The following is a 25541-nucleotide window of genomic DNA, read 5'->3' as shown; positions in this document are numbered from 1 at the left end:
ACATCTGCGATAGATGAGTTAACACCTCCCTAAAGTGTAACTGAGGCTTCCTGTCAAGCCTTCAGGGCTTCTGTAGCCAATTCTATTATGGCAAGAGCAGCCTTTCTCTCGGTGGAGGAGTTAGCTACCTCTGAGCTAAGGCTCTCCCAAAAAGCTAAGAATTGCCTTAAAAAGATCTCCCTGGCAGCGGCCTTTAGGGCTGACTCCTCTTTCAATGCTCTACAGCTAAATGCTAGGGCCATGGTGTCTAATGTCATTGTGAAGCGTAATATATGGCTTCAATAATGGGATGGGGTCATTGCTTCCGTGACTGGACTGGTTAGTGTCCCCTTTATGGAAGGAAAACTTTTGGGGGAAGCTTTAGATTTCCCCTTTGATTGAGAATAGGGATAAGAGGAAGGTGCTACGTCGAGGGGGAGGGAAGACCCCTCTAAGAAGGTTCAGTCCTTTCATTCCCCTGGAACCTCCTCACGTACCAAGGACAACAGGCAGCATAGCAAAAATCGCTGGAACAAGAGTAGAGTTCCCTAGAAACCAAGGTTCCAGCTGATCTGCCTCCTATGACAACAGAGCCAGAAAGGATCAGTATAGCATATGACGCCAGAGGAGGAGGCAACTCCTTGCCTATAGGAGCTTGCTCAGTAGTCTTCGCAGATCACTGGCGATCCGTGACCTTGAATGCCTGGGCTCTGCAAACTATTCCACACTGGAGTTTCTCCGAATTTCCCTGGATCACTTCTGGAAAGTTCTAATCTTGAGGGACCCGACCAGACATCAGCAAATGCTAGTGGCCATTCAGCATCTTCTAGACACCAGGGCCATAGAACCTGTGCCACCCAAACAGAAACACCACAGTGTGTATTTAGTAGTCTTCCTGGTTCCCAAAAAGAATGGGGACATGAAGGCCATTTTGGACCACAAATGGCTGAACACCTTCCTAAAGAGGAGGAAGTTCAGGATGGAGACATGGAGGTCCATTGTGACATCCTTGGAGGAGGGGGACTTGGAGGGGGACTTCCTGACCTCCATAGACCTTTCAGAAGCTTATCTCCATGTACTCATTCTGGAGCACCACTGCTGGTTTCTGAGGTTCTGATATAGAAATTGCCATTGCCATGCCTTTCGACCTCATGGCGGCACCAAGGATGTTTACGAAGATCCTGGTGTTGATGGTGACCCATCTATGTCTCTGAACCGTGGCTCTGTATCTGTACTTGGATGATGTCCTGATCAGATCTGTGTCCGGGGAACAAGTGCTGCAGGATCTGCAGAGGACATTGAGCTGCCTCGGGTTTGTCCCTTGGGTTTGTCGTAAACGTGGAGAAGAGCTCCATGGTCCTGACCCAAGAGTTGGTGCACCTAGGTCTGGTCATAAATACCAGATCATCCAGGATCTCTGTTTCACTAGACAGGCAGAAGTCAGGTGAGGGAAGCACCTGGACCCGATGGAACTGGCCAAGTTGCAGGGGCTGATGGTGTCCTGCCAGATTATTGTCCCATGGGCTCGTTTTCATCTACATCCTCTTCAGAAGCTGCTGTTGCCTCACTCCACCAGGATAGAGAGAAGACTGCATCGGTAGATCCTTCTCCCTCCACTTCTACACCTGGACTGGTGGCTATCACCAAGCTGAATGGCTCAGGGGACCGACATGACGACCCCCTCACAGACCGTAATCACCTTCGATGCAAGTCTCCAAGGATGGGGGGGGGGGCTCATATGGAAATGCACTATGTGCAGGGACTTTGATCCCGGGAGGAACAGCTTCACAATATAAACTGGCTAGAGCTCAGAGCACTTCACCTGTCGTTGTTACACTTTCAAAAAAGAGTCCAGAGGAAAACATATCTTAATCAGAATAGACAATATGAACACCAAGGTGTTCATAAATCACAGGGAGGGACCCGTTCCGACAGTCTCATGCAGGAGGTGACTCTGCTCTTCACATGGGCATAGGTTCATCTAGTCTCACTAAAAGCTCAGCATCTGGCAGGGTCGAGCAAACCGGCTAAGCAGCCAATGACTGTCCGAGGCCAAGTGGCAACTCCATCCAGAAGTGTTCCTGGAGATCACCAGACAGATGGGAGGGCCAGCTGTAGACCTCTTCGCCTCAGTCATCAACTCCCCTGATTCTCCACATTTGCATCCATTCTGTTCTGGTTGACTGCCTGGAGTTTGAAAGGGAAACCTTAATCTGGTATGGCTATACTGATAAGGTTTTGGCAACACTCCTGATTTCTTTTTTTTTCTTTTTTTAAACTCTACTAAAAAAATATATGGAGCGACCCAGAGGAGGTTCCGGGATTGGGGCCTGGAGAAGGGGGTGTCTGTTCTAAGCTCTTAGCTCTAAGCCCAAGCACATTTTAGAGTTTTGGAAGCCGGGCTGGAAAAGGTCCTTAGCACTTACAGAGGCAGGCCTCAGCCATAAATAGCACGTTGTCAACTGAATTAGGTCATAGTGTTGCCTCTCATCCACTTATCAGACACTTTCTCAAGGGGGTGGCACAGATTAATCTCTCCACAGTTCATCGCTTTCTTTCTTGCAATCTCCATAGGTTACTCTCTTCTATCATGGGTCCACCCTTTGAACCCTTGGCCACCATTCCACTTCAAGAGTTAACCTTGAAGACATTTCTTCTGGTTGCAGTGACTTCAGTCAGGAGACTTTCGGAGTTGAGTTAACCCTTTCTGTTAACCCTAAGCTCTGCATATTTCAGATAGAGTGGTGTTAAGGCCGAATCCTGCTTTTGTCCTTAAAGTTATTTCCTGGTTACATAGGCCCAAGATATTATACTTCTTCTGTAATAAACCTACTCATCTGAAGGAGCGGAAATGGCATATGTTGGTTGGCCACAGAGCCCTCAGGTTCTACACAGACTGTACCAGAGACATTAGAAGGATGGATTGTCTATTTGCCTTATTTTAGGGTCTATCTGTGGGTAAAAGCCTCTAAATCTACTTTTTCCAAATGATTGGGCAGCTATAGAATTGGCTTATCAGAGTGTGGGGCAGTTCCCTCCCCATGAGATTACAGCCCATTCCATCAGGAGGGCTGCCACCTTGGCTGCCTTTGAGGGTTTTTGTTCACTTGAGATCATTTATAGATCTGCTACCTGGTCAGCCCCTGGTATATTGGCAACCTTCAGTCTCGAAAGACTATGGTATCGCGCTCTGAAAGGTGGTTCTGGCACAGCGTCTAGTGTGGCTGAAAAGGCCAATCCGGGAGTGACAATCCCTTCCACACCGGGAGCAAGTGCAGTCTGTCCCTGGTCTGTCTCCCTGGCTATGGGCCTTCCTTCTTTGCCTCTTAGCCTCAGACTGTTGGCAAAGTGTCTCTTCAAACTGGGAAAGGCCATGCTGCACAGCCTGCCTCCAAGCGGGCCGCTCAGAGGCCAGGGTTTCCCACTTGTTGAGGTCCATCCCTAAGGCCTTCAGATCCCTCTTGCAGATGTCCTTGTATCGCAGCTGTGGTCTACCTGTAGGGCGCTTTCCTTGCACGAGTTCTCCATAGAGGAGATCCTTTGGGATCCGGCCATTATCCATTCTCACGACATGACCAAGCCAACGCAGGCGTCTCTGTTTCAGCAGTGAATACATGCTAGGGATTCCAGCACGTTCCAGGACTGTGTTGTTTGGAACTTTGTCCTGCCAGGTGATGCCGAGGATGCGTCGGAGGCAGCGCATGTGGAAAGCGCTCAGTTTCCTCTCCTGTTGTGAGCGAAGAGTCCATGACTCGCTGCAGTACAGAAGTGTACTCAGGACGCAAGCTCTGTAGACCTGGATCTTGGTTTGTTCCGTCAGCTTCTTGTTGGACCAGACTCTCTTTGTGAGTCTGGAAAACGTGGTAGCTGCTTTACCGATGCGCTTGTTTAGCTCGGTATCGAGAGAATGAGTGTCGGAGATCGTTGAGCCAAGGTACACAAAGTCATGGACAACCTCCAGTTCATGCTCAGAAATTGTAATGCAGGGAGGTGAGTCCACATCCTGAACCATGACCTGTGTTTTCTTCAGGCTGATTGTCAGTCCAAAATCTTGGCAGGCCTTGCTAAAACGATCCATGAGCTGCTGGAGATCTTTGGCAGAGTGGGTAGTGACAGCTGCATCGTCGGCAAAGAGGAAGTCACGCAGACATTTCAGCTGGACTTTGGCAAGGCACCTGGAAAAGACAGCATCCCTGCTGAAGTCCTAAAATGCTGCAAAGAGATCATCGTCACTGAGCTGCATGAAATCCTCTGTCTCTGCTGGAGAGAAGGTGGAGTACCTCAAGACATGAGGGATGCAAACATCATCACGCTGTACAAGAACAAAGGTGACAGGGGTGACTGCAACAACTACCGCGGCATCTCTCTCCTTAGCGTTGTAGGAAAGCTGTTTGCCCGAGTTGTACTAAAGAGGCTCCAGGTACTTGCAGAGAGCGTCTATCCAGAATCGCAGTGTGGATTCCGAGCCAACAGGTCCACCACTGATATGGTATTCTCCCTTAGACAACTGCAGGAGAAATGCAGGGAACAACGACAGCCACTCTTTATAGCCTTCATAGATCTCACAAAGGCTTTCGACCTGGTCAGCAGAGACGGCCTCTTCAAGATTCTCCCCAAGATTGGATGTCCACCCAGGCTCCTCAGCATCATCAGATCTTTCCACAAGGACATGAAGGGCACTGTTGTCTTCGATGGCTCCACATCAGACCCTTTTGACATCCGAAGCGGAGTGAAGCAGGGCTGTGTTCTTGCACCAACCTTGTTTGGGATTTTCTTCGCTGTCCTGCTGAAGCAGGCCTTTGGAACTGCAACAGAAGGCATCTATCTCCGGACCAGATCAGATGGAAAGCTCTTCAACCTCTCCAGACTGAGAGCAAAATCCAAAGTCCAGCCCCTGGTACCTTCACTAGATATTACCGTTTTGAAGCGGCCTTTGGCAGAAAGGCTTTGTCAAAAGTAGTCAAGGTGTCATAACATCACCTGATTCTGTCCCACCCTAGGGAGAGACTGCTCATTCACATCCCATGTCTTGATGAATGCCCCCCTTCTCTCCTACAGAGAAAAAGGGATTCTTACCTGAGAATCTCCTATTCTGGGAGGAGGAAGGGGGCATTCGGCCCACCACATCGGATCAGACGTCATTATTCCAGGGACCATGACCAGGGTGGTGGTATGGGCAGGTAGGCAGGAGTAAGTTGTGGAATTCCTTCCCTTTCGTGCCTACTAAACCTTTTCTCAGTTAACCATTAACTGTTAGTTGCCCGGGTTTTCTTTGAGTTCAGTTGAGTGCCAACTACGGCATTTGGAGGGAGAGCTCCCGTCACCCAACTCATCAGAACCAGACTGGGAAGGATGGGATGCCCCTTCTGGTGGTGGAATTGGAAACTAGTCCGGCCTAGCCTTGAGCAGAGGATGGGCAACGCATGTTGTAATAATGCCCCACCTTCCTCCTCCCAGAACAGGAGATTCTCTGGTAAGAATTCCTTTTTTTCTTTTTTGAAAGACAACCCAGTTTTAACATTCTGGTAAATGTGCATCTGCATGCTGGAACCTACTCCACTAATAGGCAGTGTGCCAGCTGTGTCCCTTTCTGGGAAGACAGGGTATCCATGTTTTGTTAAGAGTCAAGCTTGAATACTCTAGTGCATTCTATGTGGGGCTGCACAGGAAAAGTGTTAGGTTAAATGTTACTGCTGTTGTAGTTTGGACACATTAACTGGGATTTGCCATGGTGAAATATAATTCCCAAATGCTTTAAAGTTTTTCACTGGCTCCCAGTTTGTTTCCAGGCTCAGTTCAAAGAGCTGGTTTTTATCTATAAATTCCTAAGCACCTTTATGTGTAGGGATCTCCTTTGACCTCTGAAATGAATCTATCAATTGAGATAATCTGTAAAAGTCCGGTGTGTGTGTGTGTGTGTCCCTGCTTTTGAGTTAGGCAGTAGTTACTGATGAGAAGTCTCTTAAGTGGCAGCACTCCAATTGTGACACACTGCCCCAGGCATGTTTGTGTGGTCCTGTTATTTCTGCCTTCCACATACCAGGTAAAATCAATCCTCTTTGCTTGAGCATTTAATAGCAATTAAATTGGTTAGTTCCTCTTCCAGATTTTTTACTACTATAATTTATGCTTGCTGCTATTTTTTTAACATGTTTGATAATTGTTTTATAAGCTGTCTTTATAATGAAAAGGAGAGGTAATAAATCTCTTAATGTAAAAATAATTACAGATAACCAACTTCTGCGCTCTTTCTGGTTTACATTTTATCTCTACTATATTCTATTGCACAGCGCTTTTGGGTTTTCTTATTTATTCAACCTGGGTAACTATAGTCCCTTGTTGTCTTTGGTCTCTTGGCTATATGATAATTCTAGTTAAAGGACACAAACAGATGTTTAGTTCAACTAAACATTTAGTCAAATTAAACCTGATGTGTAGATGCTTCTATAGTTTCTCAGATGAAATGCCCAGTAGCTGGCATAGATATGCTGAGAATAAGGATAGAGATCTTTAATCATGCTCTCTGCATCTAATAGGAAATTACTTTGGGAAGCTTTGCTGTGGCTATCATCCACAAGTAAATTCTAGACATACTTGCCTTGTAGTAAGGTGTTTAATAGGCAGCCTGATAAGGGTAACTTAAAATAAAATATACTTTCCATCTGGGTTTAGGTCTGTGGAATTGACTGCAGTAGAGGGTATACGAATGTGGAGACATAAGTCACTTTTAAAAACAAAGTACAAATATAGGAAAATGAGCAGTGCGCTAAAAAATAAAGCTTCTAATTCTTAGAGAAACATTTGTTTTTGTTTTTATCAGAACCATCAAAAGGACCAGATGTCTGGAGAAAGATTGGTGCTGGTTACCCCCCGGGAAATTGGACTCTGTTGCTGATGTGGAAGGTAAAGAGTATCAGATATTTGCCAGTTTGTAATGTCTGGCATACTGACCTAATTGGCATCAAGTGATTTAGCTAAGAACAGTGGTTAATCCTATGTCTGACCTAGTTACAGTGCTAATTCCTCTACAAATGCATCATTATCCTTGGTAGATGACTTTTAAAATAATAAGTTGAATCTTATTACCAATCTTTTTTGTTTCTTTGCACTTTGCATTTTTTAATACTCTTTTGATTATAATATGGTAGAAAGTAGAGATTACCAATAATATGAGAGAAATGTTCCTTTGGGGGAAATGTTCTAACAAGCTTGGCCCTTCTACCAAAAGATGTGGAGTACTGACAACCCCTGCTTTCTTCCAAGTCTGTTGTCTGCCTAGCAAACTGCTAAGCGTTCCTCTCCACCTCCACACTCTGCAGGAATCCTCCAGTGTAGGTACAATTACTTAGGAGGCTGCCAGGAAAGAGGGAGTAAAGTAACCACCACTCAGTTCCTTCAAGTCCTTTGGGAATGCACTTCTCTTCTAGATAAGTAACCAAAACACATGGAATAATGTAGATAGTTCTAGTTTTAAAAATGTCAGTAGTAAAATGAGAGATTTCTTCTACCCAAACCAGGTCAGAACAGGAGGAAGTCTAAAAAATAGACAAATCTGAAGACAACAAGGAAAACAAAAAGCTGACTACACAGGCCAACACACATTTTGCTTCCTTTGGGGTGCTGAATTCCAAAAATGGCATCCGTTTTGCCCTATCACATCTAGTTTTGGAGGCACAGCATAGACTCTTTAGTGAATGGTTCAAGCAGCTTCCTCATGAGGAAGCCTACACCATGGCTTCCTCTTGAGAAAGCTGCTTGAACCATTCACTAATGAAGCTATACTATAGCTCCAAAATTGGACGTGATAGGGCAAAACGGATGCCATTTTTGGAATCAGCACCCCAAATTCATATCAAACCACCATAAAGTTTGGGAAAAACTTTTCTGACCCTCAGTTTTGTAGGCCTGTGAACTACAAACTTCAACTCACAAGGCTTGTATAGTGTTACAGCCAAATTGCTATTCCAATCAGCAGAACCTCCCAGATAAACTATTGCTCAGAAACATCTCTGAGCACACATATTTTATACCTTTTACTCTTCCCTATGTCCCCAATCTTTCGCAGTTTATCAGGGCTCCAGTCCTACAAAGACTCAAAGCTTTCACTTTTCCACATTAACAATTGTTCCGTACCCAGCATTTCCCTTCCCAAGCATACCAGATAATTCTTTCTACTTCAAGGCATTAGATATTTAACCCATTTTGCCCAGCCCACAGGTGTACACATTTGGTCCCTGTTGCATATATGCAATGTTGGGCAGAAATGGCTTTAAGTCACTCAACTTCCCAAACACCCTAATTCCTCCTAGAGAGCATCCAAATGGTCCCACAACCCATCTCCGTCACAAACATATTTAATGGCTGATAGTAAATTCCTATTAAAATGCTTTCATCTTTCCAGGTAACTTTTTGTTTCCTTATGGCTTACTTCTAGGTGATATGCACCAGAAATATTTGTGTGCTTGCCCCTTTTATACTCTGTTTCACCTCTAAGGAGTTTCAAACAGCATTTAACCTCTTAAAAATTTAATATGAGAGTTAGCTGCCCAAGGCTACCTGGTGAATCTTTTAGTTACATGTGAATTTGAACAAGTTTTCTCATATTGCTCAGTCTCCTGCATCTCCAGTTAAAAAAGTAATCTGAGAGACTGCAAAAGACCTCTGCTGGATACTTTGACAAGCTGTGACCCATCAAAGTAGACTAGGGGTCTAATCCTATCCAACTTTCCAGCTCTGGTGCAGCTGCAATGCAGCTCTGAGGTAAGGGAACAAATGTTCCCATACCTGAGACAGTCTCTGTGATAGCCTCCCCACCACAGGATGCAGTGCAAGCCCCATTAACACAGCTGCGCTGGCACTGGAAAATTGGATAGGGTTGGGCCCTAGGGCTGCAAGCTTATGTAGCAGTTCTGTTGCTGGAACTAAGGTTCTGGCAGTGGTAGCTGCTTTATGGCTGTCATGAACAGCATTCCAGCAGTGCACGAAACTGTGCACATTTCTAGAATGTAGCTGGACTTGCACTAGCCAAAAAGCTGGCGCAGGTCAGAGGAGACCCACTGGCAATCAAGAAGCTTCTAAAGAGGTAAGGAGTAATATTTTCCATTTCCTCCCAAGTTTCCTGATCTGTCCCCCCCCCCCCACCACCATAGGATAAGGTGCAGCCTGATTTTGCACAGCTGTATACTGTGGCAGGGGAAATGAAAGAATTGGGTTGTAAATTAGGCAGATGGACTAAAAGCCTGACTGCATAAACCTGCTTCATTTGTTCACATATTCAGCCCCAAATGAAATGCATCTTCTTTTAACAGGAACTGAATCATTCTGAAGCTAATGGAATAATTAGGAAGTATGATGTAAGTGTTAAGGGAAAGCCACCACTTTCTTTTCCACCTGAATTCTACAGTGTGAATACCACTGAACTGACTCTAAATGTACCAAATGGAACATATGAAGTAAGAGTTACAGCATATAATAATGCTGGTGGATCTCCTACATCAGTTTTGCTTATCCCAGCAGTTAATTTAAAAGGTAGGTTTTCCACATGATTTTATAAATGTCTAATGTATCTCTAGTTTTAAAAGTGGAGGGAATTTTCCAAATAAGAATCTTCATTTTGGAAGACTTTTTAAAAAAAGTTTATCTTTGTTCTTCATGGTCTCTGTACAATTACACATATTGGAATACTGCACCACTTTAGAGCTGACTGCATAAGCTTTCTGAGCTTTGTTAAAAGCTCTCCACTTTGTTAAAGCTCTCTGCTTTAGAGGAGGCAGGGCACGATTGCTCCGCTTTCACTTTCAAAGCTGCGGGGAGCCCTGCAGAAGGTCATGCAGGGCTCCCCGCACCCCCGGGGAGGTTGCAGGAGGCTCAGGTACATGCAGCCAAGCCCCTGCAGCCCTCCTGATCCTGGGGATTGCACTGCTGCCTCCTCCCTACCTTCAGGCTGCCCCCCCCCCCCGTCCCTAAAGGTGAAAGTGGCCGGGGCCCACCGGCTGGGGCGTCATGACAAACAAGGCTTGTGAAAAGCTTTGACCAAAAGCAAAATCTTTTCCTCTGTTTGGTTAGGGTCTAGTGGGGGAAAGGACATCCAGTGGAGTTGTCCAGTGTGCAGTCTACTTCTCCCCTGCCAAGGGAGAGGTACTGCTGATTATAATGCCCTGTGCATGCCTACTTAGCAGTAAGTCCCATTGTTAAAGGTGTAAGATAGGATTTCGGCCTAAGACTTACCACAATGGACTTACTTCTGAGTAAGGTACGAGTAAATAGCACAATTTTCAGACACCTCTACCCATTGTGTTTCATGGAAACTAACTGTAACACTGATTAAGTCAGGGGTGCTCAACACGTCGATCCCGATCTACCGGTCGATCATGAGGCAAAATGAGTCGATCGCAGAGCCCTTAGTCTACTCTAGTCTATAGACTAAGGGCTCCGCGATCGACTCATTTTGCCTTTAGCTGATAAAGGGTTGGGCTTGACTTTGCAGGACAGCCCTCACTAATCGATTGCGGAGCTCTAGCTAGACCTCTCCCAACCGAGCCACGTGGGAGTGGGGAGGTTGCTTCTGGGGTAGCAGGCAGGCTGCGGATTTCTGCCCTTCACATCACCAGCTCGGGCTCTTGCGATGGCTCAGCTTCAGGTGCGCTTCTTCACCGATGACACGAGGTACGTGTGGGAAGGAGCCTGGCTGGGGCTGCAGTGCTAGCCACTTACATGGGAGTAAGCCCTGTTGGCTCTAATGGGGCTTTCTTCTGAGTAGACATGCCTAGGATGGGGCTCTGAGGCTGCAAGCTTGTCCACACTTTCCTGGGAGGAAGCCCCACTGGCTCTAACGGGGCTTACTTCTGAGTAGACATGCATAGGATGGGGCTCTGGCTTCATGGAACTAAAACTGAGCCACATATTCAATTCAGTCCCAATGGAACTGCAAGGTTGTTTTGTACCATCACTTCACACTTCCCTGGAGGTGAATCCTTTGAACACAGATTTACTTCTGAGTAAACATGCAGAAAACTGTACTGTTAATAGCTTTTTCCCCCCTATAACTTTTTCTTTGTATCCCCCTGTGCATCTGTTTGCTAAATGCAGACACTTTATGCATCTGATAAAATGGGCTTTGGAGCCCAATCCTATGCCTGCCTACTCAGAAGTACATCTCATTATAATCAATGGGACTTGCTCCCAGGAAAGTATGGATAGGATTGCAGCCCTACAACACAGTCCTATGCTTGTTCTACCCTGAATTAAATTCCATTATAGGCAATGGTGCTTACTCCCAGGTAAATGTGCATAGGATCAATCCTGTGCCTGTCTACGCAGAAGTAAGTCCCATTATAGTCAATGGTTCTTACACTCAGGTAACTGTAGTGTAGTAGTAGTAGTAGTAAATCTTTATTACGGTCATAAGACCAGCCACATATAGAATGTCAAAATATAAGCATATATATAAATATACAAAGATATGCAATATATTATGATTAGGTTTAAAACAATAAAACAGTTTATCATTATGTTGAAACAGTTCTAAAATACCCAACAGCAACTTCCAGCCATCTCCCCAGAAACAATTCCATTCTGTCTAGCAGACTATACTCTAACTACAGAGGTTCATCCATATTTATTAACTGTAGTGGAGCTAAACAAGGGTTGGGCTTGACTTTGCAGGGAAGGCTCGGAGCAGAACTTCGGTTGTGCCTTGGAGAACCTGAGGAGGGTCTCCAGAAGGGCTTGGAAGCAGCCCGGGACTGTCTGGAGGAGTTGCTTGGGGCCACTCAGAAGTGCCGCTGATGCAGGGTGGTGACAGCCTCTGGATGGGGAAGTTCAGCAGCAATTGAGAAATGCAGGTGCCCAAGGCTGCGGTCCTCTCCTCACTTACCTGGGAGTAAGCCCCATTGACTAGCATGGGACTTACTTCTGAGGAGACAGGCTTAGGCTTGGGCACACAAGCTGCAATCCTCTCCACACTTACCCGGGAGTAAGCCCCATTGACTAGCATGGAGCTTGCTTCTGAGGGGACATGCAAAAGATTGGGCTCTAAAGCAGGGGTGCTCAAACTTTCAACTTTAGGGATGCTGGACCTTTAACAAGTGTATAGAAGAGAGAATTTCAGCAGGTGCAACTTGTCATCCCACAGATGACAAGCTGCACCTGCTGGAATTCTCTCCTACACAATTTTAAAGGTCCAGGGTCCCTAAAGTTGAAAGTTTGAGCACCCTTGCTCTAAAGCTCCTATCCACACTTACCGGAGAGTAGTCCCCATTGACTAGCATGGGACTTACTTCTGAGTAGACACCATAGGGTTGGGCTCTGAGGTTGCAATTCTGTCCACATTTACACAGGAGTAAGCCCCACTGACTATAATGGGATTAAAAAAAAACTCTGGTAGATCTCTGGGCCTTGCTGGGTTTCAAAGTAGCTCTCCAGCCAAAAAAGTGTGAGCACCCCTGGATTAAGTCATGATTAAAGCAGCCCACTAGCTTTTAAATTTCATGTTGTAGTTGAAATGAGGGAGGTTTTAGAAAGCTGGAATCTCTCCATTACAGCTCCTCTCTGAAATAAAGCTGCTGGTTTTGGTCGTTTCAGCTCCTGTGAAAGATGTTAAAGCATTTCCTAAAGATGACAAACTCTGGGTAGAGTGGTCACCTCCCAGAGACAATGTCAATAAATACATAATTGAATGGTATGAAGACTGCGACAACTTGAGCCACTGGCAACAGGAACCTGGGTCATCTCAGGGCACATTTTTAAGAGGTAATCATTAAAATTAGTCTGGGGTGTCTGCCTGCCTGCCTGTGTATGTTTATCAGTATTGTCTACAGAGGCAAAAGACTACGTTACTGTATATCCTAATAATATAGAGGTCCTGGACAGATCTGAGGAAATTAAATAATGTCTGACTTTCTCAATGCTAAAACTCTTTCACAACTTAAGGAATATGCAACATGGAGGTGGAATGGTGGGGAGTGGAAAGCAAGGAAATAGGATCCAAAAGGAAGGCATTGCTTCTGACTGGGAGGAGAGGTTGTTGAAGTTATGCTTTTTGTTGTGCATGTTGTGGATCTTGGCATCTTTCCTTGCTGCAGTTGATATTTATTTTTCACATTTTAAGCCGCTGTTCCTCTAAGGAGTTCCTTCTCTCCTTTTGTCCTCACAACAGCCCATGAGGTAGGTAAGGGTGAGAGATAGTGACTGGCCCAAGGTCACTCAGGAAGCTATATGGTTGTGTGGGGATTTGAACCTGGATCTTCCAGGTCTTAAATCCAACTTCTGAACCACTACATCATCCTGGCTTCTCGCTTTTCTCCCCAAAGGGCACCCAAAGTAGCTTACAGCACATGAAACCACATTATAGTAGATGATATCTAAAGTTTAGATGTTTAGACTCTAAATTTTAGAACAAAAATCACAATAAAACATGAAACTAGCAGCAGACACCCCTTTAGAAGGGCTAAAGATTGTAAAATCTAATTGGTATGGAAGTAAAAATCCAGATTTCCAGTAATAAAAACCATAACTAAGAAGGCTAATTTGAATAGAAATGTCTTCAGGCTCTGTCGGAAAACTTCTAAGGTGGGAGCAGTTTGTAAACGAAGGAGGAGGATTTCTGTAAGGTTGGTGCCACTATTGAGAAGTTTCTATTTTAGTGTGTCAGGGCAGCAGGGGAGGATAGCCCTTGCTTTCCCAATAGCAGAGGGGCACGGGAGCGTAGGGAGACAGCACAAGAAGCAGGCGATGCCAAACAGAGCCAAAGGAGAAGACACAGGCTTGTTTGTTGCAGAAGCATGTATTGGTAAAAGGAGCAGGCAGGAGAGTAGTCAGTCAAACGGTCCAAGAGTCAGGGATACAGAGAGGCACCGTCACGATAAGCACAGTCCAAGTCAGTACACTCCACCACAGCAACCCACACCCGGAGCCTGTGCTTGCCCCCATATATACCGGGGCCAGCCAATCAGAGTAGGGTGACCTCATAGTCACAAGACAGTCTTGTGACCCACTCTGATTGGCTGTCCAGTAGTGCACTGCACCACTCCACCATAGCCTTCGTGACTCTGCACATACTCCCAGGTCACATGGCTCCTACCTAACACAGGTGCAGTTGATTGCTAATCACACATATACAGTGCAGCTGTTCCATTACTTGCATTTCATAACAGGCCTGGGCATCAAGGCCCCTCCTGCCACATCCTGGCTTACAACAATTCAGGGCCTGGGATGCCAAAGGCCTGACACAGTGTTTCTCAACCAGTGGTACGGGTACCACCAGTGGTACATGAGGTGGTGTCTGATGCTACTCACAGGACCTCTGGACACCTGCCATCTAGCAGTAAGACCAGGAATGTGATGCAAACAGTGGTAGGAAGCTTGGCTTGGTGGCAAGAGCTCCAAAGCACTCAAAAAAACCCTCCTGTCCACCCTGAGCGTCTTGCTAGTGTTTGTCATATCACATCTGGCCTCCCAACCCAGAAGTGACTGGCGATGATTCCTTGTCAATTACTTCTGATGATACTTTAAGTAGGTGGACCATGTGAAGCGCTTTACTTTGAGAAACACTGCTTGAGGAAAAAAAACCTTAAGAAACACTGCTGTATTTCTTGCCACATCCCCTCCTAACTCAATCAGTGATAGAACCAATGAAAGGGCCTTCTCCAATGATCAGTGGGGAAAAGCTGGATTATACAAAAGGTGATGTCCAAAATATCCTGGCCCTAAGTCATGTAGGGCTTTAATGGTCAAAGCTAGCACCTTGAATTGGACCTGGAAACGTTTGACAGCCAGTGCAGTCCACCAGGGCAGCAGCCCAACAGAGTCAAGCTGCCTACCTCCAGCAGTATTATTATTAATTATTAGCAGTATATATACACCGCTTTTCAACGATCAAGTATCTCACCTTTACAGGTATCTCACCTTTCCTCCAATAAAATGGGATGCTCATGGTGACTGCTAACAGAACTTTCCAGGTCTAAAGGAGATTGATAAACGAGTGTTTAAAACAGAAATACAAAACGAATATATTCAATCAATTTTTTAATATCTGAATCTTAACTATTTCCTTAGGAGATCTAAAGCCATTCAAGTGTTACACAATAACAGTATATCCACTGTATACTAATGGTCAAGGAAAGGAAAGATCAACACAAGCTTATCTTCAGCAGGATGGTAAGTTCAGCAGGATGGTACTGCACACTCAGGTACCTACTCTTTTTGTTGCATGCAATATAATCATAGGCATACTGTGACATCTCATTTAGGTTATAAGCATTTGTGGATAATTTCTGCATCTAAGCAGAAACTGGCTGCCTTACTACTTACTGAACAAGACGGGGGAAATAATTTTCTATTCAGAAATGAAACTTTTTTTTTTATTCTTATTAATAGTGCCTGCAATGGGTCCAGCTGTTCGAACAAAGAAAGTTGGGAAATCCGAAGTAATTTTACAGTGGAATCCTCTCTCAATGGAAGAACGGAAAGGGTTTATCAGATACTATGCTATAAGTTACAAAATTGCATCAGAAAATGAAACAGGTAATTTCATCTGTGCTTATTACTAATTTTTACCCTGATTTTCTGCAGTTCAAAATGACTTACAGAATTGATCATTAAAATCATAACATTACAATAAATGCATAAAAAAGCTGAATAAAGCCATGCAAACAAGTTTGTCAGTTCAGTTTGAAGAGGAGTGTCTTTTAAAGGTGAAAGCATTATAAAAAGGGAGCAATACAAATTTCCTGGGTCAGGGAGTTCCACCTCTTGGCTGTCACTACCAAGAATGCCCTCTCCTGCTTGCTTGCTAGATGCAGAGAGTGACTGTTTTCTGCTGTTTCACATAAGAAGAGACTTGCTGGATCAGGCCAAAGGCCCATCTAGTCCGGCTTCCTGTGTCTCTCAGTGGCCCACCAGATGCCTCAGGGAGTATGCAAGATAACAAGATACCTACGTTCTGTTTCCATTCTTGCATCTGGCACTCTGATGCAGCCCTCTTCTAAAACCAGGAGGTTGCATGTACCCATAATGACTTGTAATTTGTGATGTACTTTTCCTCCATAAATTTGTCCAGTCTCCTTTTAAAGGTATCTAGGCCAGGTGCGATCACCACATCTTGTAGCAAGGAGTTCCACAGATCAATTACATAGTGGAAAAAGAAATACTTTCTTTACATTTACATATATGATTGAATAATAATGAAGGGTGTTTTTAAAGTTTATTTGGCTGTTGGAGGCCCTGTGTACTGAGATTCCTAACATTTTAGCATGTATGCCTGCAACAGTATAGTGTGTTTTGATGTTACACAGATGTAATAACTGGCATACCTCAACTGATGTACTTTTTTTGCTAGCTCATCTGTTTTGAGGGACTAACCAAAACTTTGGCTTAGTGTGATTTTTTAAAATCTCTTTGAATGGAACCTATAATCTAGGGACTTCTGCCATGAAGGAAGTTCAACTTCTCCATTGTCTGAGGGGTGATCCCTCTGTGGCAATGGCTAGAGTGCTGTTTACCATTTCCTTCTAGTGAGAGTGTCCCTTGACATGCATAAAATCCTTCAAGATTTCATAAGCTCTTGACCTGACAAACATAATGAACACTTTGTGAATAGCTTTCGATTACACAGGCCCACAAAATTGAGGGTCAGAAAAGTTTTTCCCAAACTTTATGGTGCTTTGGTATGAATTTGGGGTGCCGATTCCAAAAATGGCATCCGTTTTGCCCTAACACATCTAGTTTTCGAGATATAGTATAACCTCATTAGTGAATGGTTCAAGCAGCTTCCTCATGAGGAGGCCATGGTGTAGGCTTCCTCATGAGGAAGCTGCTTGAACCATTCACTAAAGAGGCTATGCCATGCCTCCAAAACTAGATGTGATGGGGCAAAACGGATGCCATTTTTGGAATCGGCACCACAAATATACCCAGGAATTGGTGTAATGTTTAAGTAAGAAAAATGTGTGTTGCCCTGTGTTACCAGGAAGTTTCAACTGAATGTAGTGGTTGCGCTTTGGGGATAGGTCACTGGGATTGTTTGATACATTTTTAACTACCAGCATTTCTGCTGGCTTTCAATACATGTTTGAGTAAGATGGCAGGTGCTGGTTTGACCTACAAGTAGCATGGCCCATGACTTATAGACTGCAAGACCTTGTAGACCTTCACTATGCCCTGTTGAACCCTTCAGAGCTCAACTGAGAGCATTTTCATTGACCAATATAGGAGAGTAGCTCATCATAGGCGTTGCCATAGAGCAGGGGTGCTCAATAGGTGGATTGCGATCTACCGGTAGATCGCGAGGCAAAATGAGTAGATCGCGGGGTGCCGACCCCCCCTTCAGTGCCTCTGGGAGGAAATCCCGGGAGTAAGGCCCATTGTACTCAATGGGGCTTACTCCCAGGTAAGTGTGGCTAGGATTGCAGCCTCACAGCCTAATCCTAGGCATGTCAACTCAGGAGTAAGTTCTGTTATACTCAGTGGGGCTCAAGGTACACCAACATACATTGTACACATAAATGTTATATGTTATGATGGCGCGAACATTGTAAAAAAAACTCTGGTAGATCTCTGGGCCTTGCTGGGTTTCAAAGTAGCTCTCGAGCCAAAAAAGTGTGAGCACCCCTGCCATAGAGCATGTCTTGAACAGACATGGTTGTAAGGAAGAAGATTGTCCAGGCATGCTGAATAATATGGAAGTTACTGTGTTCATAGTGAACGTTTACCTGGTAACTGGATTGTAGCTCTGTTACCTGAAAAGTTGAATGTTAAGGAAACAGGTAGCGTTATTATGTGCTTCTACTGGAATTTGAGTTAGCTTACATTTCTAATTTGATCTCAGTTCCCACCATTGATTTTGAGAAATAGTCTTGAATTTCTCAAGACTATTTAATTTAGTAATACCGCTATTACATAAAGTTTTTGTTTGAATTTATTGAATTAGAAATGCAGGCAAAAATATTCAGATCTTGCTAAATTTGCTAATTTTCCTTTGAATTTTATGAAAATGGCAATTAATATCAGGTGAAAGTTGTTCAGCTTGTACAATGAAGAGCTGGTTTTATATTGCGACCAAGAGACTTGAGCTGCGAATCAGAATTTCCCTGATTTCCTGCCTTGGCTCCCCAGCTGCAATAGAGGGATAATAAGACTTGCCTTACAGGGTTGTTGTATGGATTTATATCACATACGCATGGAAGCACTTTATATACTCACAAAGCACTGTTCAAGTGAGGTGTCCACAAAGCTGAAATAATGTACCTTCAATAATGGAGACCCTTTTGTTCTTCTTAGTTGTTAAAGTGGAACCTTCCAAAACAGAGTATGCACTGTCATCCTTAAAAAGTGACACTTCATATACGGTACAAATGACAGCATATACTGATAAAGGAGGAGCACGAGGTCCAACTGTAGTATTTACAACACACAAGTTTGGTAAGCTTTAACATTGTGCTTGAGTTTTTTAAAGTTTTAATGGCTCACATTTGTCATGATTACAGTGGTGACCCAAGGGTGCCACACCATGTTCATCTTGTGAAAAGATCTGTACCACAGAACAGAATGTTCTGCCGGTAGCAGTAGGTTTCCATTAACGCCCGAGACCTTTGACCAGGCTGCAAATTGTGTTCAAACATGGTAAGACTACTGTTAGCTTCTCCTACTGAATGAAAATCTCCAGGGACTCCCTGTTGGCTCAAAAGAAGTTGTCATTTACCATAATAAGATTTTCAGTGCTTCCTTTTTGTGCCCTAAGTTATCTTTTGGTCACATGAACATTTTTCTTGGTCCAAGAAGGCCAGAGCCAGCTTTGACAGAAGATGTTATCTTGGCTACTGCACTGTCATCATTGACTTTTATTTCAAAAGTTTTGAAACTATCATTCTCAAATAACTACTGAAAAAGAAATGCTGATTTCTTTGCATTTATCTTTTAGCGGAAGGAGAAATTGAAGCAATAGTTGTCCCAGTATGTCTAGCATTTCTGATCATTACTCTCTTGGGTGTCTTATTTTGCTTCAGCAAACGAGATATGTAAGTAATTTATCCTTAACACAATATACTATATAACATTTTGTATAAATTCTATATTGGGCAACAGACTTTAAAGTGTCCTTGAATCACATAGAGGTTTGCCCCCAAAATGTTGCATTACATCATTAAGTAGTGCAGAAATGGTTCAGCAAACAAGCATAAGAAAAGGACTGCTAGGTCAGGCCCAAGGCACAGGTAGTCCAGCATCCTGTTTCTCACTGTGACCCATGAAAGCTTGTGGGCTTTCCAGTTGCCTCTGGAAAGCCCACAAGCAGGAGTGAAGGGCTTACTTTTCTCCCCATAGCTAGAATTCAGAGGAAGACTGCAGCTGAACCTTGAGGTAATGGGTGTCCAATATGACTAGTAGCCATTGGTAGACCTGTCCTCCATAAATTTGTCCAGTCCTCTTCTAAAGCCATCAAAGCTAGTGACTGTAGTCACTGCTTGTGCTGCTCTTATTATGGCACCATAGTTAAGAGCACCACAAAATACTGGTGGTATCTTATTTACTTGCACAATTGTTGAGGTCATAGTCCTTTAGAAATAATATTTTTCTAACATTTTATGCATGTTCTGTACTTAGAATGGAGGCTTGCTTCTTCAAAAAATTGGAAGCTTTTGCTCCAAAAAGCAAAATGTCAGCTCAGAATATCTTGTTGCTATAGGCTATCTCTTGGAATGTTGCTAAATTTGTTAACTTTTGTAAGGTGATTCTGCATCCTAAAATATATTCATGAAGACCTTCATTGCTGTGCTAGGCTATGATGTTAGGCAGCTATTTAAATGTTAGTGCTTGCTGAAATTTTTGTAGGAAAGAAGGAATAGTTCAGTGAGGATGTAATTTAAAACTGCAGGCCTCTCTCAGTATTGACATACATCTTTCATTTTGCATTGCTTCTTAAGTTTAAAATTTTCTGGGTGTTTTTTTGTTTCCTATTGCTGTATATTAATTACCTTAGTGTGGATATGAAATGATAGCTCCAAAGTTTGTATGTTATTCTGGAATTTGAAATGTAGTCATTACATTGTTTTCTGCCTCTCTGCTTGTTGTCCTTCTGTATCTGGTCTTTTATCTACCAAAAAAACAAACTAGGGAAATTGCCCCTCTTCAGACAAAGGAGAAAGCAGGAGGCTTAAAAGGGAGAAGTATGCTCTGTATACAGAGCCTCTCACTGCTGACAGAGAAAGGCTGGGAGGAGCTTTCCAGATCCAGCAGCAGGCCTGGACAACTTGCTACCCCTCCCTATCCACTTTGTCTGACTATAACACAGGAATTAGGCAGTAACCCTTACTTAAACACAAGTTGTCCCACCAAACAGAAATATTAAGGGCACAATCCTAACCAACTTTCCAGCACTGACCTAGCCACAATGCAGCCCCAAGGTAGGGTAACAAACATGCCCTTACCTTGAAGAAGCCTCCTTGACTGCCTCCCCACTGCAGAATGCAGTGCATGCCACATTGGCACAGGTATGTTAGTGCTGGAAAGTTGGTTAGGATTGTGCTCTAAGTGAGTTATCTGTGTGTGTTTTAAGAAACGCTTTGGTGGAATATAAAACTGGCAACAGTATTGTAAATATGAGAGATACAGAGAGTTTTGGCGAGGTTTGTGTAATGGTGATGCAGTGACTTGTCCCTCTCAATCTTTTGCCAGCATCAAGAAGCATATCTGGCCTAATGTGCCTGATCCTTCAAAGAGTGTGATTGCACAGTGGTCACCACAAACACCATCAAAGGTAAAAGAAAAAATAATGTTTTAAACTATTTTCTACCAATATGGCAGTAGTACAGGGCCGTAAGCTGACTAGAAAAAGCATAATAAATGGAGAAGCAAAGAGGTTACACCAGCTAAGAATTCAAGATTTTCTTAACATGCAATATTTTTAACAGGGATGCTTATCCTGGCCGTAAGAAAGTAGTAAATTGCACTTTGTCAGACAATTAAAATTGCCTACCCCATCACTTCTGGAACTGTAAATTGGAGAGATTCTGATTGATATTTTGGCTTGCATTAATGTAATTTCATTTCAAGAACACTAAAGCTAAGTCTGGAGTGCTTATATATCGTGGCAGTTGCCCCAGAAATTAGCAGCTGAAACAGTGGCATAGCTAATGATCGTGTAGACCGGTGCCAAGCTCAAAATGTTGCCCTGGAAGTGATGTCACAACCGGAAGTGATGTCACACTCGGGCTTTTTAAAAAGTGAAAATTGGGAGGAACCCACCTCCTCCCCCCAGCAGCTTACCACCCACTTGCTCAGCTGCCTCCCCACACTCAGTGGCATAGCTAAAGCATCTATCTGCTACCTGGGGTCAAAGAAGATTTTGTAGCCCCCCCACACACACACATTAATTAAGTAAATAAATAAAAAGTTATTGGTTTCATGCTGTATTATAACAACATCTCATTGGCACTCAGAACAATCAGTCTCAGCCCGTTTGGAGTTAAGCAAATCCACTTGGTGTTCCACAAGACAGTTGTGTTTTCATTTTCTGGTTAATTGGCCATAATTTTTGATAGAATACTGATATTCCAGTGCAGTTTGTTTCATTGCACTATGCATTAAATTACCTTTCCAGTGATATATAGCATGATGGTATTATTCATACATACCAAGATTTTCACAATTTTGGTCACTAGTGTTAAGCTCACTTGTTGCCCCTCTAGAGCTTGATGCCTGATGCAGCTGCTACCCCCTGCACCCCCTTAGCTACGCCACTGAGCTGAAAAACTCTTGTGTTGCCAGGGAAAGTACTTGTTTTGTACATCAGGTACAGATTGGCAAATAGTCATCATTTGACACCTTACATAAGACCATTCCAAACTTGAAAGGAGCAAGAAATTTGGAAACAAAGTTTCTGCTAACTTCATTTTATCAGATTTTTTTTTTTAAACTTGACTGGGGTTGACCATCTCTGAGATCCAGAGAAATCTCAGGGATGACCATCTCTGAGATTCAGAGCCTGTGTTCTGTACTGGGGATCATATTAGTGACTTAGAAAAATATTTTAATTACTTATTTTTCATTGCTACAACCAACCAGGGTTGTTGTCGGATATCAGCATGGTTGGTCAGTGGCCAAAGGTGATTAGAAGAGTCATCCGGCCACACTGCACCTGAATCCATGGTACTGGTGACAGCAGTAATACCCCTTATGCCATCAGGAAGCAGGTGGGAGAGGTCATGGGGGTGGCCTGTGCAGGGTTTTGCCTCTGGATCCACAGCCACCTATTACCAAACACTGCAACCAACTGCCATATAATGGGATTTAAACTAGAGATAAAGGTAAAAGATATTCCAAGTTAGATTGCTGCTCTGGTACCTCTATATTTGCAATGTGACTACACCAAAAGTGACCCCTGGTAAACTAAGATGTTGGCCAAAAACGATGGGGGTTAAATGGAAAGGTAAGTAGGCACTGTATTTATTTGCCATTCAAGACACATGAATTCTCTGAAGCAATGAACTCTGGATGCATGTCAAAGAATCATAGATGTTGCTGTTTACAATCAAGTTGCATCAAAAGTAGCCATAACTTTTATTCTGTGTTTCTTTCTAGCATTTTAATTCCAAGGATCAAATATACCCAGAAGGCAGCTTCACTGATGTCAGTGTGGTAGAAATTGAAGCTGGTGACAAGATCTCGCTTTCTGAACAGGACTCGAAGCCTTCTGACTTGCTTAGAAAGGAGAATGCCTCGGAGGGGCACAGCAGTGGAATAGGGGGTTCCTCCTGCATGTCTTCTCCTCAACAAAGTGTTTCTGATAGTGATGAAGGCGAACCTGCACAAAACACTTCAAGCACTGTACAGTATTCAACCGTGGTCCCCAGTGGCTACAGAGACCAGATACCTTCAGTGCAGGTCTTTTCTAGATCTGAGTCTACCCAGCCCCTGCTGGACTTGGAGGAGCAATCGGAAGACCAGCAAGTGTTGGGAAGTGACAACTCAACCCCAAGATATCACTATTTCAAACAGAATTGTAACCGAGATGAAACCACAATGGATGAATCACATTTGGAAAAAGTAAAACAGATTCCTCCTATAAATGAGGAAGATTTGGCTGGACTTCAAGCCCCACAAAAGTGTGGCTCAAGTCTAGAGAGAGAGGAACAGGGAGTTGCCTTAGCAAGTGCTTTCCACCCAAGCCCTGAGGGGCCAACTCTGCAGGTTGAAACCACAAGAGTAAATGGAGTGACAGACGAGGTGCCAAAGTGTTATCTACCACAGACTGTAAGGCAGGGTGGTTATATGCCCCAGTGAGAAGGACAGACTGCCTCCAGTAGAGCTGGATAACGTCAGTGATTCTGATGACTTAAAACTAGTGCGCGCGCGTGTGTGTGTGTGGTTTGTTTTGTTTTTCTAAATCTTGCTTCAGGTGAACAATTCAGGTTCACTTGTGGAAGAGAATTTGGACAAGGTGGACTTGGGGAATTTTGAGCAGACATTTATTTGAAGTTTCCGGCCAATCTTATTGGAATGTTTCTTCAAACACTACATCTAATTCCAGTCTTCACATGATTCTGTTACTGTGATGTCCCATTCCATTTTACTGTGGAATGAAACGCCTTTTTCGTTGTTGCAGAGGTGAAGGCATAGAAATGGTGACAGGTTGAATACCTCCTTATCATTTAGACTATGAAGAGGTTAGACTAGTATATTATGAATTATCTCTGTTCATTAAGCTAGGGCAGTGATTCCCAAACTGGTGGGTCACTGTCCACCAGCCAGGGAAGCACTGACCTATGTCCCTATAAGGGGTGGGGGAAAGGCAGCAACCTGATCCCCAGGGGTGTGCTGCTGCCAGGGAGGGGAGGGGCTTTTTTTTACTTGCCTCCAGCCAGCACTGGAGACCTGGGAGGTGCAGGGGGTTGGAGAGCTCTCCATAGGTTTCCCCAAGCCCCTGTAAGCCTGAAAAATAGGGGAAAATGGACACATGGTTTTTGAGACAAAATGGAGATGTCCATTTTTTTCTTTTTTTACAGACTTACTGAGGCTTGGGGAGCCTTGAAGAAGGCTCCCCAGACCCCCCAGGAATCCAGCACTGACTTGGAGGTAAGTGAAAAAACTCCCCTCCCTTGCAGTAGTGAAATTCTGGGGATTGCATTGCTGCCTCCCTCAAGGGCAGTGCTTCCCTGGCTGGTAAGTCACAACCCACCAGTTTGGGAACCACTGGGCTAGGGTATACCCTTTGAAAGAAAGTATAGTGCTTTATTATAAATGACTTTTAAAATATTATCCAGAGACCAAAACTACTGGCCCACTTCTGGCCAAATCTAGTGGCTTAAGGTAGTGAATCCAAATATGATGGGGTCTAAGATATTTGCAGATTAACTGACTAGAAGCATTTTGTTTACTTTAGACTTTCCTTTTTCCCTGGATTTTGTACTCTGCCCCTCTCAGTAAAGGGCTACAAACCAATGGAGAAAAATATCATCGTGTTGAAAATAACTGTCAGAATGTTTAACTCTGAATGTTGGGTGTAATTTCCAGCCAAATGAATGGAAATTTAAACCTTAAGGATATATATGCCAGTTAGAAAAATTCAATCTGGACACATTTTGTTTTTACCTTCCACCAGGTTAGGCTCTGTTTGAACGAAATATTTATATTAATGAATAATAAAGCTGTTAGGAAAAACATTAGATTAAGATGAAAGTCCATTTTTAGTGATGCCAATATTACCTGCCACCAATGTCTGACATCATGGTTGTCTATAACAGGAAAGAAAACCATGTGGCCATGGTGATCTCCATGAAGAACACAAGCTTTGACTGTTTTTCTCCTCCCTCCTACCAGTTTCATTTCATGAAAATATTGCTTGGAGCCTCTATTTTATATTTATCATAAAATTATCCAGGTCACTTCAACTTCTTTCCTGTAAGGTAGCTGAAGCTAATGTGTTCCTTTTTATTCGATGCATTAATAAGTTGAGACTATGATTCTGAAGTTGTCCACAAACACTATAGCTGTTTAAAGAGAAATAAAGGTTCATGTCATTCTTCCTCAACAATTTAACTATGTGTAGTGATTTTATCTGTGAAGCTTTAGTGGTTAGAAATCATCATTAATTCTCCAGCCATTTCAGACTATAATTGGTGGCTATTATGAAGCTTGGCCACTCAGCCATTCTGTCCACTCAAAGAAAGGTGACTACATTCTGAATACCTTCAGAAGTTTGCATCTACAAAACTGTTCTAATTGCAGTATTGTCCTCAAGCTCATAGATGATGGTGACTTCTTGTGAGTTTTTCTGCTGTTAGGATATACATACAAGCAGGTATGAGCATGAGATACTCCTTAATCCCTCTTGTATGTGTCCTAATAACAGTTTCATCCAGTGTTCAGGCACTGAATGATTGTCAGTCTTGCTGTTTAATATAGACTATATTTAGTTTGGCTATTCTTCAGAAACAGCCTTTCAAGTTTGCTGTCTCTTTCCAATAGCCTCTTGGCTATCTGTAGGTAATAGCACTTGGATTACTACTCACCGAGTACTTGTGCATAGACTGTGGGAAAATAGATGGAAGTTGTAAAACTAGGATGAAATA

At 43.5% G+C, this 25541-nt stretch overlaps 1 protein-coding gene across 1 annotated transcript in view; it reads left to right on the top strand.

Annotated features, from left to right (window-relative positions):
* Positions 1-23751, top strand: part of IL6ST (interleukin 6 cytokine family signal transducer) — a 50579-nt gene extending 26828 nt beyond the window's left edge. Inside the window, exons 8-16 of the mRNA XM_066614410.1 lie at positions 6800-6882; positions 9288-9507; positions 12562-12729; positions 15034-15135; positions 15355-15501; positions 18256-18396; positions 18896-18992; positions 20647-20728; positions 22552-23751. Coding sequence (XP_066470507.1) covers positions 6800-6882; positions 9288-9507; positions 12562-12729; positions 15034-15135; positions 15355-15501; positions 18256-18396; positions 18896-18992; positions 20647-20728; positions 22552-23253 — 1742 coding nt within the window. The 3' untranslated portion in view covers positions 23254-23751. The remainder of the gene's footprint in view (positions 1-6799; positions 6883-9287; positions 9508-12561; positions 12730-15033; positions 15136-15354; positions 15502-18255; positions 18397-18895; positions 18993-20646; positions 20729-22551) is intronic.
* The last annotated feature ends 1790 nt before the right edge of the window (positions 23752-25541 follow it).

This window comes from Tiliqua scincoides, chromosome 2, assembly GCF_035046505.1.
Source record: "Tiliqua scincoides isolate rTilSci1 chromosome 2, rTilSci1.hap2, whole genome shotgun sequence".
Lineage (NCBI taxonomy): Eukaryota > Metazoa > Chordata > Lepidosauria > Squamata > Scincidae > Tiliqua > Tiliqua scincoides.
The sequence above is the reverse complement of the archived record's forward strand: the minus strand, read 5'-3'. Positions and strand labels throughout refer to the sequence as shown.